Source organism: Giraffa tippelskirchi, chromosome 7, assembly GCF_054371585.1.
Source record: "Giraffa tippelskirchi isolate mGirTip1 chromosome 7, T2T-mGirTip1v1.2.pri, whole genome shotgun sequence".
NCBI lineage: Eukaryota > Metazoa > Chordata > Mammalia > Artiodactyla > Giraffidae > Giraffa > Giraffa tippelskirchi.
In genome coordinates this window covers 102,503,311-102,518,659 of record NC_137281.1, presented here as the reverse complement: position 1 = coordinate 102,518,659, position 15,349 = coordinate 102,503,311, and the positions used below count along the sequence as shown (strand labels likewise).

Below are 15,349 nucleotides of genomic sequence, written 5' to 3'. Positions count from 1 at the left end.
ACTGCTATATAACTAGTTTCTATTATATAAAGTTTATGAAAATATATTAACTTGAGGCTTCCCCCTATGAGTGTCAAATTGATTGCCCAAATGGATAACTATTTGTCTATTTAAGTGGCATCATGCTAACATATTATAATAAAATGTAGAAAATATTCATGGTGATATTGTAGATTTCAACTAAGTTTAGCTGAATAGTTCATCAATGTACCCAGTAAGTGTTCAATAATGTTAGCTATTATTATATATAACATTCCAAAATCATTGCACTCAGATAATTGGAGCAGGATAATAAGATTAAGTTACTTTGGCGGCAATGTATAGGATGGATAGGAATTGGAATTTACTGGTAGTAAATTTAATGGAAAGGCTATTAGAGAAAGTTATTAATGAGATGCGAAGGGGTCAAGTGGTATTTGCAAGGTCAAAATACAAAGCTATCAGTAGTAAATCCGGAGCATAGCAGTAGTAAAATATAGATGTAAAGCAGTACACATTCATAAAAGGAAAGGTGTTATTATGATCCCCTTTATATCAGAGAAATGATATGCCAAGATGAAATGCCAAAATCAAAACCCTAAATATTGATCTATTTTATATCCTGAAAAAATTATCTTGTGAAGAAAGACATTGCTTGAACTGCATAATTCAAAGGTATCAGGGTAGAAATGCATGATGAATTAAGGTTTAGGTTGAGGTGTCCTTTCACCTGCTGATCTAAGCATAGCAAGAAAATGATTAGACTGTTATTTCCCAACTTGATAGGAAACCAGTTTTTCTTCTATAGTGATTTATCACTACCTGCTAAAGAATGATTATTTTTACTGTTATTCATGGTCTCTTGGGTGGTTTTCAGTGTTTTGTTTCAATAGATGAAAGTAAAAAAAGCATGGTTGAAGGGATATACCAGTAACACATGCACATTTCTTCCTGAGGCAATATATAATACCCTGTCACTTACTGATTTATGTAACAGTTATGAGTGCAGAGCTCAGCACAAACAGAGCATGCATTCACTGGAGTCCTGAAATAAAATTCAAAAGCAGAATCTGAATTCTCTTAAACTGTCAGGACTCACAGAATCAAAAGCTTTTCGTAAGCTTAACCTTCCTCCAAAAGAAGTACTCATTATCTTGGTCTATCACCCATTGCTATGTAATTCAGTTCAACATAATTAGGCCTTCCTAAGTGTAAAAATTCTTTATCACTTTTCTAAGGGAATGCAAATAAAGTGCACATTGATTTGAAAAACTTGTGAAGGCAACATATTAATATAAATAATAGGAGCAAAATAATGGTGATCAAGATTTAAAGGGTAGCCTTGAAATTGGACAATATTGGGTTCCTATTTCATCTTTTGCTTCTTATCAACCATGTGACCTAGAAAAGTTTATCAGTTCTTTAAGTGTCAGTTTCCTTGACTGAGGAAATAAATATCAAAATTCTAACCTCATTGGAGTTTTATAAAAGTTGAATGAAAAATAGTGTATAAAATCTTCAGTAGCTTGTATTTTTTAATTCTCTTAGTAGACAAAATTACTTAAATAATTTAGTTGAGTATGACCAACTGTCATACCAAAGTTCCATAAACTGTGGAAGATGAACTGAACATACTTTTAAAGAATCAGCCTTTCTTGTGTCCAGGGGCTGAATTAAAAAGTGTATTATACAGAAATCATCATTTATGCACCCAGCTCCCTGCAGTCAGAATGAATTGGAGGGATACTGATTTACTACTATTTATATTCAAAAGAGAGTATATAATTAAAGAGAATCTTTATGTAAGCTCAATCTTCTTGATTAATTTCTTAATGCCTATGTAAAGAACACCGTAGTTGTCAAGTTTGTTCCTAGAATTTTAGATATATTATTGAAATATGAATATACTATATTTACATTTTTATAATTAAAAATGAGTGTTGTATTATACTCTTTAAAAGAAACTTATACTCAATTTTTAACAGACTTGTCACTTGTGTCTTTGTTTTACAATTTTACTTATTGCTTTATTTTTTTATTTTTGGCTACGCTGGGTCTTCGTTGCTGTGTGGGCTTTTCTCTAGTTTCAGCAAGTGGGGGCTACTGCAACTCCAGTTGCAGTATGCGGGATTCTCATTACAGTGACTTCTCTTGTTGCAGAGCCCAGGCTCTAGGGCACACAGGCTTCAGTAGCTGCAGTGTGTGGGCTCAGAAGTTATGGCTCCCAGGCCCTAGAGCACAGGCTAGTTGCGGTGCATGGGCTTAGTTGCTCCACGGCATATAGGATCTTCCCATATCAGGGATCAAACCCATGGCTCCTGCATTGGCAGGTGGATTCTTTACCACTGAGCCACCTGGGAAATCCCACTTGTGTCTTCAGAATTCATGTTTCTCATAATGGGACCACTTCACCACAGGTAGAGATATGATAGTCTGACCAGGACCAAAGTGACAATTTTTCTGAGCTAGAACCACCCATATTAATTTGTACTACACATTAACACATGTGCTTGTTTAAGTTTAGATGGGAGCTTTTCCATATGTTCAAATTTTGATAAACTTTAAAATATTTTACTATAATCATGGTATAAAGTGTATCATTATCCAAAAAATGTCCAACCATCAGGAAATGGTTTGGGAGATGAAGTGTAGTTATTAGGACTTTATATTAACTAACTCAAGACAAAAAAACTATTCTTTATAAACTGAATCAAAGATCACTTTAGTATTAAATCAAGATCTTCATATGTCCTATTAAATATCAGAACTTTTAAATTCTATCAAATTGTGAGTTTAAACTGTATTTTCCAATAGAGTTTACATTTATGCTTACAATTCATCATTAAAGTATTACTAGCTTCATAAAACAGAAAAAAATTTTCTCATATTCATATAACAAGATACACATATTCTGCAGAGTTAAGAAAAAAACTTTTTTTCCCCTGAAGCATTCCCTAAATTGTGTTAACAGTTACCTTTCAAGTGCCATGCATGTTACAAAGGATCTAAAATGTTCATGCAAGGGGCAGGAGAAAAGACTAGCAAGATTCATTTGAAATTCAACTCATTCTATATGTCTTCTGAGGTACCATATTTAGTATTTTCTCTTTGTTTTTATCATTTTACTTTTATCAGATATTTTTATCTTGGAAACAATAATTATATGTATTTAATAGAATAAGTGGAAATGCAATAATAAATCTAAAGTTAATTATTTACCTACCACTTTGAATTGTTTGTGGTTAAATTAAATAACAAAATACGTAGAATATCCTAGTACATAGCAATCACTCAATAAACATTAACTATTTAAAATATTCCTATGTAACTCTTCCATTATAAAGTCATATTGAGAATGTAACGTCACATTAATAAATATGTACTAAGCATTTGTTGTTGTTGTTTAGTTGCTAAGTTGTGTCTGGCTCTTTTGAGACCCAATGGACTATAACCTGCCAGTCCATGAGATATCCTCAGCAAGAATACTGGGGTGGGTTGCCAATTCCATCTCCAAGGGATCTTCCTGTCTTCACGGATGAAGCCTGTAATTCCTGCACTGCAGGCAGATTCTTTACCTCTGAGCCACCAGGGAGGCCCACTAAACACTTAAGACTGTGTAAAATTCTAGTCTTCATTTAACGTTTACCTACTACAGTAACATTCAGTTCAGTTCAGTCACTCAATTGTGTCCAACTCTTTGTGACCTCAAGGACTGCAGCACGCCAGGCCTCCCTGTCCATCATCAACTCCCAGAGTTACTCAAACTCATGTCCATTGAGTCCGCGATGCCATCCAACCATCTCATCCTTTGTTGTCCCCTTCTTGACCCACCTCCAAGCTTTCCCAGCATCAGGGTCTTTTCCAATGAGTCAGTTCTTCACATCAGGTGGCCAGAGGATTGGAGTTTCAGCTTCAGCATCAGTCTTTCCAATGAATATTCAGGACTGATTTCCTTTAGGATGGACTGGTTTGATCTCCTTGCTGTCCAAGGGACTCTCAAGAATCTTCTCCAATGCCACAGTTCAAAAGCATCAATTCTGCAGTGCTCAGCTTTCTTTATAGTCCAACTCTCACATCCATACATGACTACTGGAAAAACCAGCTTTGACCAGATGGACGTTTGCTGGCAAAGTAATGTCTCTGCTTTTTAATAAGCTGTCTAGGTTGGTCATAACTTTTCTTCCATGTAGCAAGTGTCTTTTAAGTTCATGGCTGCAGTCACCATCTGCAGTGATTTTGAGCCAAAAAAAAAATAAAGTCTATTACTGTTTCCATCATTTCCCCAACTACTTGCCACAAAGTGATGCCATGATCTTAGTTTTCTGAATGTTGAGTTTTAAGCCAACTTTTTCACTCTCCTCTTTCACTTTCATCAAGAGGCTCTTTAGTTATTCGCTTTCTGCCATAATCATGGTGTTATCTGCATACCTGAGATTATCGATATTTATCCCAGCAATCTTGATTCCAGCTTGTGCTTCATCCAGCCCAGAATTTCTGCATATATGATAAATAAGTAGGGTGACAATATATACCTTGGCATACTCGTATCCCAGTTTGGAATCCCAGTCTGTTGTCCCATGTCCAGTTCTAACTGTTGCTTCTTGACCTGGATACAGATTTCTCAGGAGGCAGGTCAGGTGGTCTGATATTCCCATCTCTTGAAGAATCTTCCACAGTTTGTTGTAATCCACACAGTCAAAGGCTTTTGCATAGTCAATAAACAAAAGTAGATGTTTTTCTGCAACCCTGTTGCTTTTTTGATGAACCAACGGATGTTGGCCATTTGATCTCTGGTTCCTCTGCCTTTTCTAAATCCGGCTTGAACATCTGGATGCTCATAGTTCACATACTGTCGAAGCCTGGTTTGGAGAATTTTGAGCATTACTTTACTTTTTTATATTATTTATTTATTTGTTTCTGGCTATGCTGTGTCTTCATTGCTGCATGGGCTTTTCTCTAGTTGCAGTGAGTGGGGGCTACTCTCTACTTGATGTGTACAGGCTTCTTATCGTTGTGGTGGCTTCTTTTGTCAAGAATCAGGGGCTCTAGGGCATGCAGGCTTCAATAGTTGCAGCATGTGGGCTCAGTAGTTGTGGCTTCCAGGCTCTAGACCACAGGCTCAGTAGTTGTAGCACATGGCCTTAGTTACTCTCAGCATGCAGAATCTTCCTGGACCAAGAATTGAATCAGTGTCTCCTGCATTGGCGGGTGGATTCTTTGACACTGAGCCTCCAAGGAAGCACAGCATTCAATTTTCTAGGGTGCTAACTTCCTTTTATCTTATAAAGAAAACTCCTTTTATCCAAAGTTCTGTTCTAATATTTGTCATCATTTTTCTAGAACTGTATTTTTAACTTCAAGCCATGTTGTTGTTCAGTCGCTAAGTCATGTCTGACTCTTTGCGACCCCTGGACTGCAGCAGGTCAGGCCTCCCTGTCCTTCATTATCTCCTGAAGTTTGCTCAAATTCATGTCCATTGAGTCAGTGACGCTATGTAGCCATCTTATCTTCTGCTGACCTCTTCTCTTTTTGCCTTCAATCTGTCCCAGCATCAAGGTCTTTTCTAATGTGTCGACTCTTCGCATCAGGTGGCCAAACTGTTAGAGTTTCAACTTCAGCATCAGTCCTTCTAATGAATGTTCAGAATTGATTTCCTTTAAGATTGACTGGTTTGATCTCCTTGCTGTCCAAGGGACTGTCAAGAGTCTTCTCCAACACCACACTTCAAAAGCATCAATTCTTTAGCTCTCAGCCTTCTTTATGGTACAGCTCTCACCTCTGTACATGACTACTGGAAAAACCATAGCTTTGACTATATGGACCTTTGTCAGCAAAGTGATGTCTCTGCTTTTTAATACACTGTCTAGGTTAGCCATAGCTTTTTTTCCAAGGAGCAAGTGGCTTTTAATTTCATGGCTGCAGTCACCATCTGCGGTGATTTTGGAGCCCCCCAAAAATAAAGTTTGTCACTGTTTCCATTGTTTCCCCTTCTATTTGCCATGAAGTGATGGGACTGGATGCCATAATCTTAGTTTTTCTGAATGTTGAGCTTTAAGCCATGGCACACAATATATTTAAGAAATCTTAGACTCCAGTTTTTTTCTACTTCTAGTTCTTCCATTTTTAGGATCACTGAGCAATCCTATTTCATTAGGCTGTCACTGAAGACTTTGTTCTATGTGCCTAATGTTTAGTTCTCACTTTTTAAATCATCCTTGAAATATATTTGCAAGGTCTTTCATCTATGTACCATGATGTTTGCCAAAGACTCCCTGTATATCCACTTTGTAGCCGTCTGTCTGGCAGCAGAGGCTCACCAAGGTAGGGAAGGACAGAAAACTTCATGAAGGACAGATTCACTGAAGCTATATACCTACTCTATGCTGGCTTTACCTGAGGGTTTTTGTTTTGTTTTGTTTTTTTTAATCAGGTAACTATTCTGATAAGAAATATAAATTAGACAAACTACAGAAGTAAGTTTCAATACATTTAAAGCTAACTGCAGATTGACATTCATATACCATGTAAATTTAAAATGATGATTACAAAAGACATTTGGGAATTTGACATATTAACAAATGCACTTTTTATCTTATAATTCTCTTTTATCTGCTACCCTCTCATTATTTAAAATCACAACAAAGGAGGATGAGGTTTATGGTCCAAGTACATGAATACAAACCCATAAATGCACACCAGTAAAAAATTAAAAAGATAGCAAATGAGATTTGAATATATTTTTTAAAACCTAAGGAAATCCAGTAGCTTCAAAAGCCTAGACTTTATAGCAAACAAGAGATCATAGAAATGAGCTGGAGGTGGTTGAGTGAGGAAAGGCATTGAGTTTCAAAATAAAAATATAGGAAGATATGCCAATGCAAATACACAGAATCCTCAGGTATGAGGATTATTTTAGTAAAAGTAAAAGAAGATCAATAGCATAAGTCCTAGAATTTTCCTGAGAAAGGTAACTACAACCCACTTTAATAAGAAAGAAATGGGCTCACTTTCCCACAGGTAGCTCCGGAAGACTACAGGAATTGCCTTGAGGCTTTGGGTTTTGCCTGAGGGAGCCCTTGAGTATTGTAGTAGCAATGACTGAATCTGATTTGCAGAGACTAGGGTCTGGTAAGTATTTTGCTTTACTGTGTTATAGGTGAAACAGGATTCCCCAAAGCCCTGAAAAAGGGCAGAGATGGTGCTTTTAGACCAAAAGAACTTATGATTTGTCTAAGAAAGATGCAGATTTAATAGAAATATTGACCAAAAGCCAAGGCAGTTGCAAAAACAAAGGATGCTAGTACCAACAAGAAAGATCCAATGAATTTGACTGAATCAAGAGAGTATCAGAAGGAAACAGTATAATCCAAGCAACACTTGTCCCCTGCACCAGCAGGCCAGGGGCACTTAAGCTGGGGTATGGGCTTCCCCTGCCTCTGCCCCATCTATGTACTTCCCTAGGTGATAACCACTACACAAAGTGATTGGGCTAAGTTTATCAAGTTCAAAGCCTGAACATGTTGAGTTTAACTTGTTTAATTAGTATTTCATCAACAGAAATGAGGTAAGTAGAATTCAATTTTAGAAAAATAAAGAATATCCAGTTTTGAGGAGAAGCACATTAATGCATATGAAATCCATACTTTCTCCAGTTAGTATTGAATATAGCTTTCTAATACTCTTCTATGTCATGCTATAAAAATATTCTGAGCCTTTCTCTCTAGAAGTCAGAATTTCCAGATAATGTGTGTGTTTCAGGTTACAGATCTTAGCATTCAGAAAAATTATGGCTCATTTCATCTTCAAATAGTGAAAAAGGTCCTCTAGACTATGTGAAAGGAACATATCTGCTAGGAAAAGAAGTGACACAATTTTTTTTTTAAATTTGAAAAAAAAACTTTACATATTGCTTTCATATCAACATGCTCATGGGTATGCTCTGGAACTGTCAACTGTGGTTTTGGTTTGGGTCTCATGTTCTCCAGGGGTTTTGTGGTATCACTTCCAAACAGTGGGCTAATGTTGTGTTTTCTTTTATGTATATTCAAATATTGCATTTAGTTTTCCATTTTACATTTTGTACAGTTCTCTGAGATATGATATGAAGTGTTTAATTGCTTATTCCTCAACTGCTGAAGTGTATACTTTCATTATTGCTTTGAGTTAAAGATTTAGAATCAAAGTTATTGCTTTTTTAATACACATATGAAGTTATATACTCAAGAGTTTTAATAAGTAACAACATCAATGTATCTGCCAACTAAAATTACTTGAGTAGAGCATCTCATTATAGAGACAGAATACCTACAGTCTCCTTTTGGGATCTGTTATAAATATTAAGTGATATTAAACACATTTAACGTACAGAAAAGTATACCTTGATTAAAATTGTATGCCTTTAGATAATAAAACAATGTTAAAATTCTGTGGGTTTAAACTACTTTTATCATCTAAATAATAGTACGTTGCCTTTAGTTCATACATAATAATTTAAAGTCCAAGGATAATGAAAGAATTTTTCATTTATATTATATTATTTTATAGAACTGTTAGTCTCCAAAACAGATAGGAACTTTGTAATGTCTAGTATCAGCTATGCATAAGTAAATTACTTTCTGTCAAATTAGGTTTTATGTACATTTTTACCAGTGTTTGTAAATATAGTGACTGTATGCAGTTATCACCAAGTTAGATTTCCTGCTCCACTCATTGGGTCAGTTGAATATACACTGTGTACTGGAATTCAATCTTGTCACATCATCATGTAGTTAATGACCAGACACTATAAAGCATGTAAATTATCATATGTGAAACGAATTGCCAGTCCAGGTTCAATGCATGATACAGGGTGCTCGGGGCTGGTGCACCGGGATGACCTGGAGGGATGGGATGGGGAGGGAGGTGGAAGGGGGGTTCTGAAAGGGGAAAACATGTACACCCATGGTGGATTCATGTCAATGTATGGCAAAACAAATACAATATTGTAAAGTTAAAAAATAGAAAATAAACTAATTAAAAAAAATAAAAAAGAAAAAAAATAAGGAATTGTTCCTGGTTTATAATCTATGTGCAAAAAAAGTACTATTAAGTGTATTATAACTAAATATATAAAAATACTAGTGAAAACCAGGGAGTAATAAATTCTGGAGAAGCAAAGGAGAAGATGATGCTTGATAAAGTCATTTTGGTTGTAACCAAATTTTGTAGCTGCTACTCTCCAGACAACCTCAGGAGAGCTACAGAAACTTCCTTCTGCCCCATTTTCCTCAGTGTGTATAATAGGGCTGGTATTAGTTCCTGCTTACTAAGGGTTGTGCTAGACTAAATACAGTAGATATGATACAGTTAACATGGTGCATGGTGGATACAGAGTATATATGGATACATAGTATGCAGATACATACAAATTAATGTAGCAGGATGTTTTTGTTGTTTATTATCTGATCTGAAGTCACAAGTTAGACAGTAATCAATGTAGAAGTAGTGAAGAAACCACTAGTATTAATGCTGTGGTCTAGCCCGTCTGTGGAGAAGGAAATGGCAACCTGCTCCAGTGTTCTTGCCTGGAAAATCCTATGGACAGAGGAGTTGATGGGCTACTGTCCATGGGGTCGCACGATTTGGACAAGAGTTAGCGACAAAACCTCTAGCCCGGCTGAGCTGCGCCAAATACAGACCCTGGATCACCTGCTTCCAAATTACCCTGGAGAAAGTGCTTTTTAAAAACTTATGTATTTCTAAACTCACCAAAAAATTATGTTTCTAGACTTCACAGAAGCAAAATACTTACTGGTAGCTAGGACTTAGAATTTTTGGTTTTTAATCACGATTGTCCCATGACTCTCATGCTTGCCTAAAAGTGAGAACCATTAATACAGAGTATTAACAACACCAGATACAAAACTCCAGTGACTATCAACATTTAGAACTCAGGAAAAGAAAAAGCTGCACAGAAGTGGATGAGTAGCCACAGATGTAGATGAGGGAAGCTGTTGATACAAGGAAACAGTCTTAAAATTCAAGGGAGAGAAAGCTTTAAAAAAAACTCATGGTTGCCTGTTGCTTATTCTGAAATTCTCTCTTTGAAAAACAAAGAGAAATATTTCAGGCATAGGCAAAATAATGTAAGTATTTTTATATACTTGCTACCAATCTAAAAAATTAAAAATCACCTGAGTGTTTTGCTATCCCCTCACAACTGCTAATTCTCCTCTTGATGCTCTCCTATCCCACATGACCAGGTATTTACTATTTTCTGCATTTCTATTTTATACTCAAATATATGTCTGTGCATCCCTTTTCAAAGTACATATTTTGAACTTAAATTGTATAATACATCTGCTTTAAAGTTGATTTTACCTCAACATTACTTTTGTGAAATTCATCCACGATGATGTATTGTGGCTTAGGTTCATTTTTCATGCTCTGTATTGAATTATGTTTTATTAAAAGTTAACAATTTGATTATCCTATCTCCTACTGATGTTTAGATAATTCTCTGTTTTCTATGCCATAAATATTTCTGTTTCCTGTGTACACAAGTTTATCTATTCTCATTGTAATAGTGTTTTTATTGCCAAACTGCTCGCCATACTTATACCAATTTACATACTCAGGACTATATTTTTAGAAGACAGCTTTCTGTAGATCTCTTGATTTTTGCATATCATATGTACAGAGGCACTGTCTTTTTATTCCAGTCTATCTTTTCAAGGTTATTTTCATAGCAAACATCCTTAGAATATAGAGACCTCCTGTGGAGCAGAAGGTAAGCTCGTTTAATGTCTAGTATAATGAATATGTCTCCCTCTTGGGCAGTGCTTGGACAGATTCAGGTACTTACTGTCACTTATAAAAAGGCTTAAGTCTTTTTTAGCTCAGGATCCCAGAGATGTGATACAAACAGAAGGTATGTGCAAGATCCAACTGGTCACTTCTTCATCACCGTGGGGGAGTAGTGAGACAAAGGGAACTGGTTTGAAAGTAAAGCTTATGCTGTCTTCTGTGTTGTGAATCCTTTTCTCTGTCCCAGTAGTCAGGATTCTTCTGCTGATGCCCACGATACTATTGCAGGCTAACTTGTTTGCTTGTAAGTAGACTAATATCTTACCCATCCACCCTCCCCTGCTCCAGATTCTTGACAGGTATAAATATTGTTTTGTGTTAGCAACAAACCTTAATGTTGTTATCTTTATAAGCTTCTGTTTTTCTGGGAAATAATATTGTGGTTTTAATTTTCACTTCCTTAATTCACAGTGAGGTTGAGACCTTTCTGTAATTCTTTATTTGAGCTTTCTCATTTATGAAATACCTGTTCCTATTAGACTCTTTGCTATTGAATTATTTTTCTTATTTCGTTATAAGGGTTTTAAATACATTCTAGTTAACTGTATTTGTTTGAAATATCTTTTTCCAAAGCTCTGTCTTTATTTTACCTGTTTATTGGGGAGCACCAATGAGAAGAAATGTTTATGTTAAAATTTTAAATTTAATGTTAATTTTAATTTTAAGACTGACTAATTTATTAGTCTTTTCTTTGTGCTTTTCTATTGTGTTTAAGAATTTAACACCTTGTGTGAGATCATAATCACATTCTTCTGTATTTTTCTAAATGATTTAACTTTTATCTTTTAAATTTAAGTGTTTGATTTTCTGAGACTGTTCTTTCTAAGATATGTGATAGGGATCACATTCATGTATTTTTTTATATACACAACCAATTGAATGGTATATATTTTCATGTCTTCTATGTGAACAATTCCCCACATAAATTAATATATAGGCTTTCTGTTCCATTTCATTATTTTGTTTGTCATTTGTCTAATCTTGTGCTAATAGCATGTACTTGAGATTTTCATTTCTAGAAATATAGCAGGCTAGGCTATATAATTAACAGTAACCCACCCTCAGAAAACAAGCAAATAAACAAATATATGAATATATATATACGTTATTTTCTTCCCCCTGGTGGCTTAGCAGTAAAGAATCTGTCTGCCAATACAGGGGACACAGCTCAGATCCTTGGGTTAGGAAGATCCCCTGGGGAAAAAATGGCAACTCACCCCAGTATTCTTGTCTGGGAAATCCCATGGACAGAAGAACCTGGCCGGTTCTAGTCCATGGGGTCCCAAAGAGTAGGACATAATTTAGTGAGTAAACAACAACAATGGTATATACATATTAACATATATAGTATATATATATTACTTTTGCCTTCAGTTATTAACCAACCCAGACAAACTTGAACTTTGATTCTTATAGTTTGGCAATGGTAAGGAATGAAAACCCAAGTCCTATCCAAAGCAAGGGCTTCCCAGATGACACTAGGGGTAAACAACCCACCTGCCAACACAGGAGATGTAAGAGACACAGGTTTGATCCCTGGGTTGGGAAGATCCCCTAGAGGAGGGCATGGCAACCCATTCCAATATTCCTACCTGGAGAATCCCATGGACAGAGGAGCCTGCTGGACAACAGTCCATAGGGTCACAAAGAGTCGGACATGACTGAAGCGACTTAGCACCCAAAAAAAGGGACCATCTTCATTTTAATCTGTGACACCAAAGGGTTTCATATTTAAAGTAAAAGTGAACCATACTGTTAATGCCCCTTGCAGAATGTCAGAAACAAAAGTACATCTTTAATAAAATATAACTTTGTCCTAGGCCCTAAAGAATCTCCAGCAATAGTGTTCTTAACCACATGATCAACACACAGTTAAAAATATCAGGAACATCATTATATAATTCTTTTAATTTCAGGCTGGACAGCAGCGATGGTGGGAACAAGAGATTAAAATAAATGGGAATATCCAAAAGGGAGAATTAATTACATATAACTTGACTGAGTTAATTAAACCAGAGGCTTATGAAGTCCGACTGACTCCTCTCACCAAGTTTGGCGAAGGAGATTCAACAATTCGTGTCATCAAATATAGTGGTAAGTAGCTTTTTGTTTAAAAGAATTTATTTATATACTAAACTATCTAGAAAGTTGTAACTATCTACCAAATTTAGACACAAACTAAAATTTAACATACTGACTTTCTGGGCCATTAGCCAAGTGAGAAAAAAAATCCCGTAATACTTAATCATCATAAATTGTAATATTTAGTTTTGAATATAGAAGTATAGACAAATGCTTAATTAACTTTGAACCTCGGAGATAAAGTCTTATTACTTTCTATGTCATAGTTATGAAGCAGTATGTATACATTTTTTACAAATTCTTAATGATTTTAAAATTTATAATCATAAAGTTAGAAAATGTGATTGAATTTTTTAGTTTTTTTCATTTTTTGGAGTAGTTTTAAATTCACATTAAATTGAGTAGGAAGTGCAGTGTTCCCATGTATGCCCTCTCCATTGTCACAGCCTCCTCTACTATTTACATCTTACATTAATGTGGCACATTTGTTAACAATTGATTAACAAATATTGATATATTATTAAAGTCAATAGTTTATAGGGGTCAGTCTTTATGTTATACAGTTTTGCATTTTCCAGAATGTTGGGTTGGAATCATGCAACATATAACCTTTCCAAACTGATTTATTGTATTTAGCAATATACATTTAAAGCTTTTACATATATTTGTGTGGCCTCATAGCTCATTATTCTTTATTGTCAAGTAATATCCCGTTGCATAGGTGTACCACAGTTTGTTTAACCTTTCACTTATTGAACAACATCTTAGTTGATTTTTTTCATCATTTTTTTTCCTTTAGAACACTAAATTTAATGTGTATAGCGATAGTTTTCCTTTATAAACAATATGCATTTACCATTTCTTTACTATTTAAATGTCCTACTTAAACAAATGTAGAAAATAGTGTAAAACTGTGACAAAGTTGATCAAAAACTTTATAATAGTTCCAATAGGAATAATGTTGATTGATATGATATTATTTTTCATATATACCTGACAGATTAATATTTTATCATTTGAAATTTATATGCATTTTTTGGTTGAAATTTATAGTGTTCAAAGCTTGACTCTAAAATCATCAATGTATTTTTCAAGGTTGTGTATGTTTTGTTACCTCAGGGGAATATTTTTCTTTTTATTATTGATTAAGGCTTGAGTTTAAAAGATAATAGAATGAGGGTTTTTGCAGCTGAAGTATTCCATTCTGTTTAGCATTAAGTATGTTTTCCTGCTTACAAGGGCAACAGTGAATACTGTCAAAGTAAAAAATAAAGTGAAATTATTAAAACCTCACTAGAGTTATAAGATTACCTGTATTTGCTCTCATCAGTCAGAGTACACATTGGGCATGACAAATTCAATTTTCATTGATAAATGAAATATAGAATATGTAATGGAATATTCATACAAGATCAAGGAATATAAAAACATTAGAATCACTGCATATATTTTCTTGAATATGATTCTTTTTTAAATGTACATTTTTATCTTAATGATATAAATATTAGAGCAGAATAGCAATTGCTATTCTGTAATCACTTTCATGATTCCATCAAACAAACAACTACATTACATCTCAGTATAATTGTCTAAAGTTTTAGCATCAAATATTTTTATAAAATATGAATTATCTCCTCCTAATATTTATGCTGCCTGTCCTCCAAGGTGTAAAACTGTAAACTATGTAATATGGAGGGCATTGGAAACCATAATTAATACTCATTCTTTTAAAGGTGAAGATATTAAGACCCAGAAAGTTTCAGTGTCCTGTCACGTTAAACAATTATATGACATGACTAACTGATTAAAACTAGAGATCACCCCTAAATGACAGAAATCTTTACCTATTTGCTCAGTTTAGAAATTATTAGAACTTGTCTTACAGAGATACAGAAAAAAATCTTCAAAAACTCAATTTAGTTTTTATTTAAAACTCTGATGTAACAAACAGAAATGAAAAATAAATCTGGAAAATCAGTATTGTGTTTAGTTCCAACTTTCTTTTTAATTATCTTTATAACTTGTCATGCTTATTAAAATCTTAAACTTTTTAATTAAAATTTGCTTTTATATACTATGGATTTGGGTAAAGTATACTTTAGTGTGTGTAGGCATACACTGAATATAGGCATCCATAAGAAATTCAACATGCTATTAATAGTTTTAAAGAAGAAAAGTAGACTCACTGAAATATTTCACATTAGAATGGCAAATTTTTACAAGGTTAATCGTGATATTTGTAGTGAATTTGCTGACTAAAATATTGTAGGAGTCTCAAAATTCAGTCTGGTCACAGGTTACATGTAGCTGTGACATTGCTTAGAACTAAATTATAATTCAAAGATGCTTACTTCTTTCAAAAACAATATATAAAATTATAATTTTATATTATCCTAATTATAAAATAATTTTAATTTCAATAATTAATTTTCAAATTAAAACA

General features: G+C 34.4%; 1 protein-coding gene across 1 annotated transcript in view; it reads left to right on the top strand.

Moving 5' to 3' along the window:
• The window catches only part of MDGA2 (MAM domain containing glycosylphosphatidylinositol anchor 2), an 862,004-nt gene that overhangs the window by 798,438 nt on the left and 48,217 nt on the right, over positions 1-15,349 (top strand). Inside the window, exon 11 of the mRNA XM_081511223.1 lies at positions 12,741-12,918. Within this exon, the coding sequence (XP_081367349.1) occupies positions 12,741-12,918 (178 nt within the window). The remainder of the gene's footprint in view (positions 1-12,740; positions 12,919-15,349) is intronic.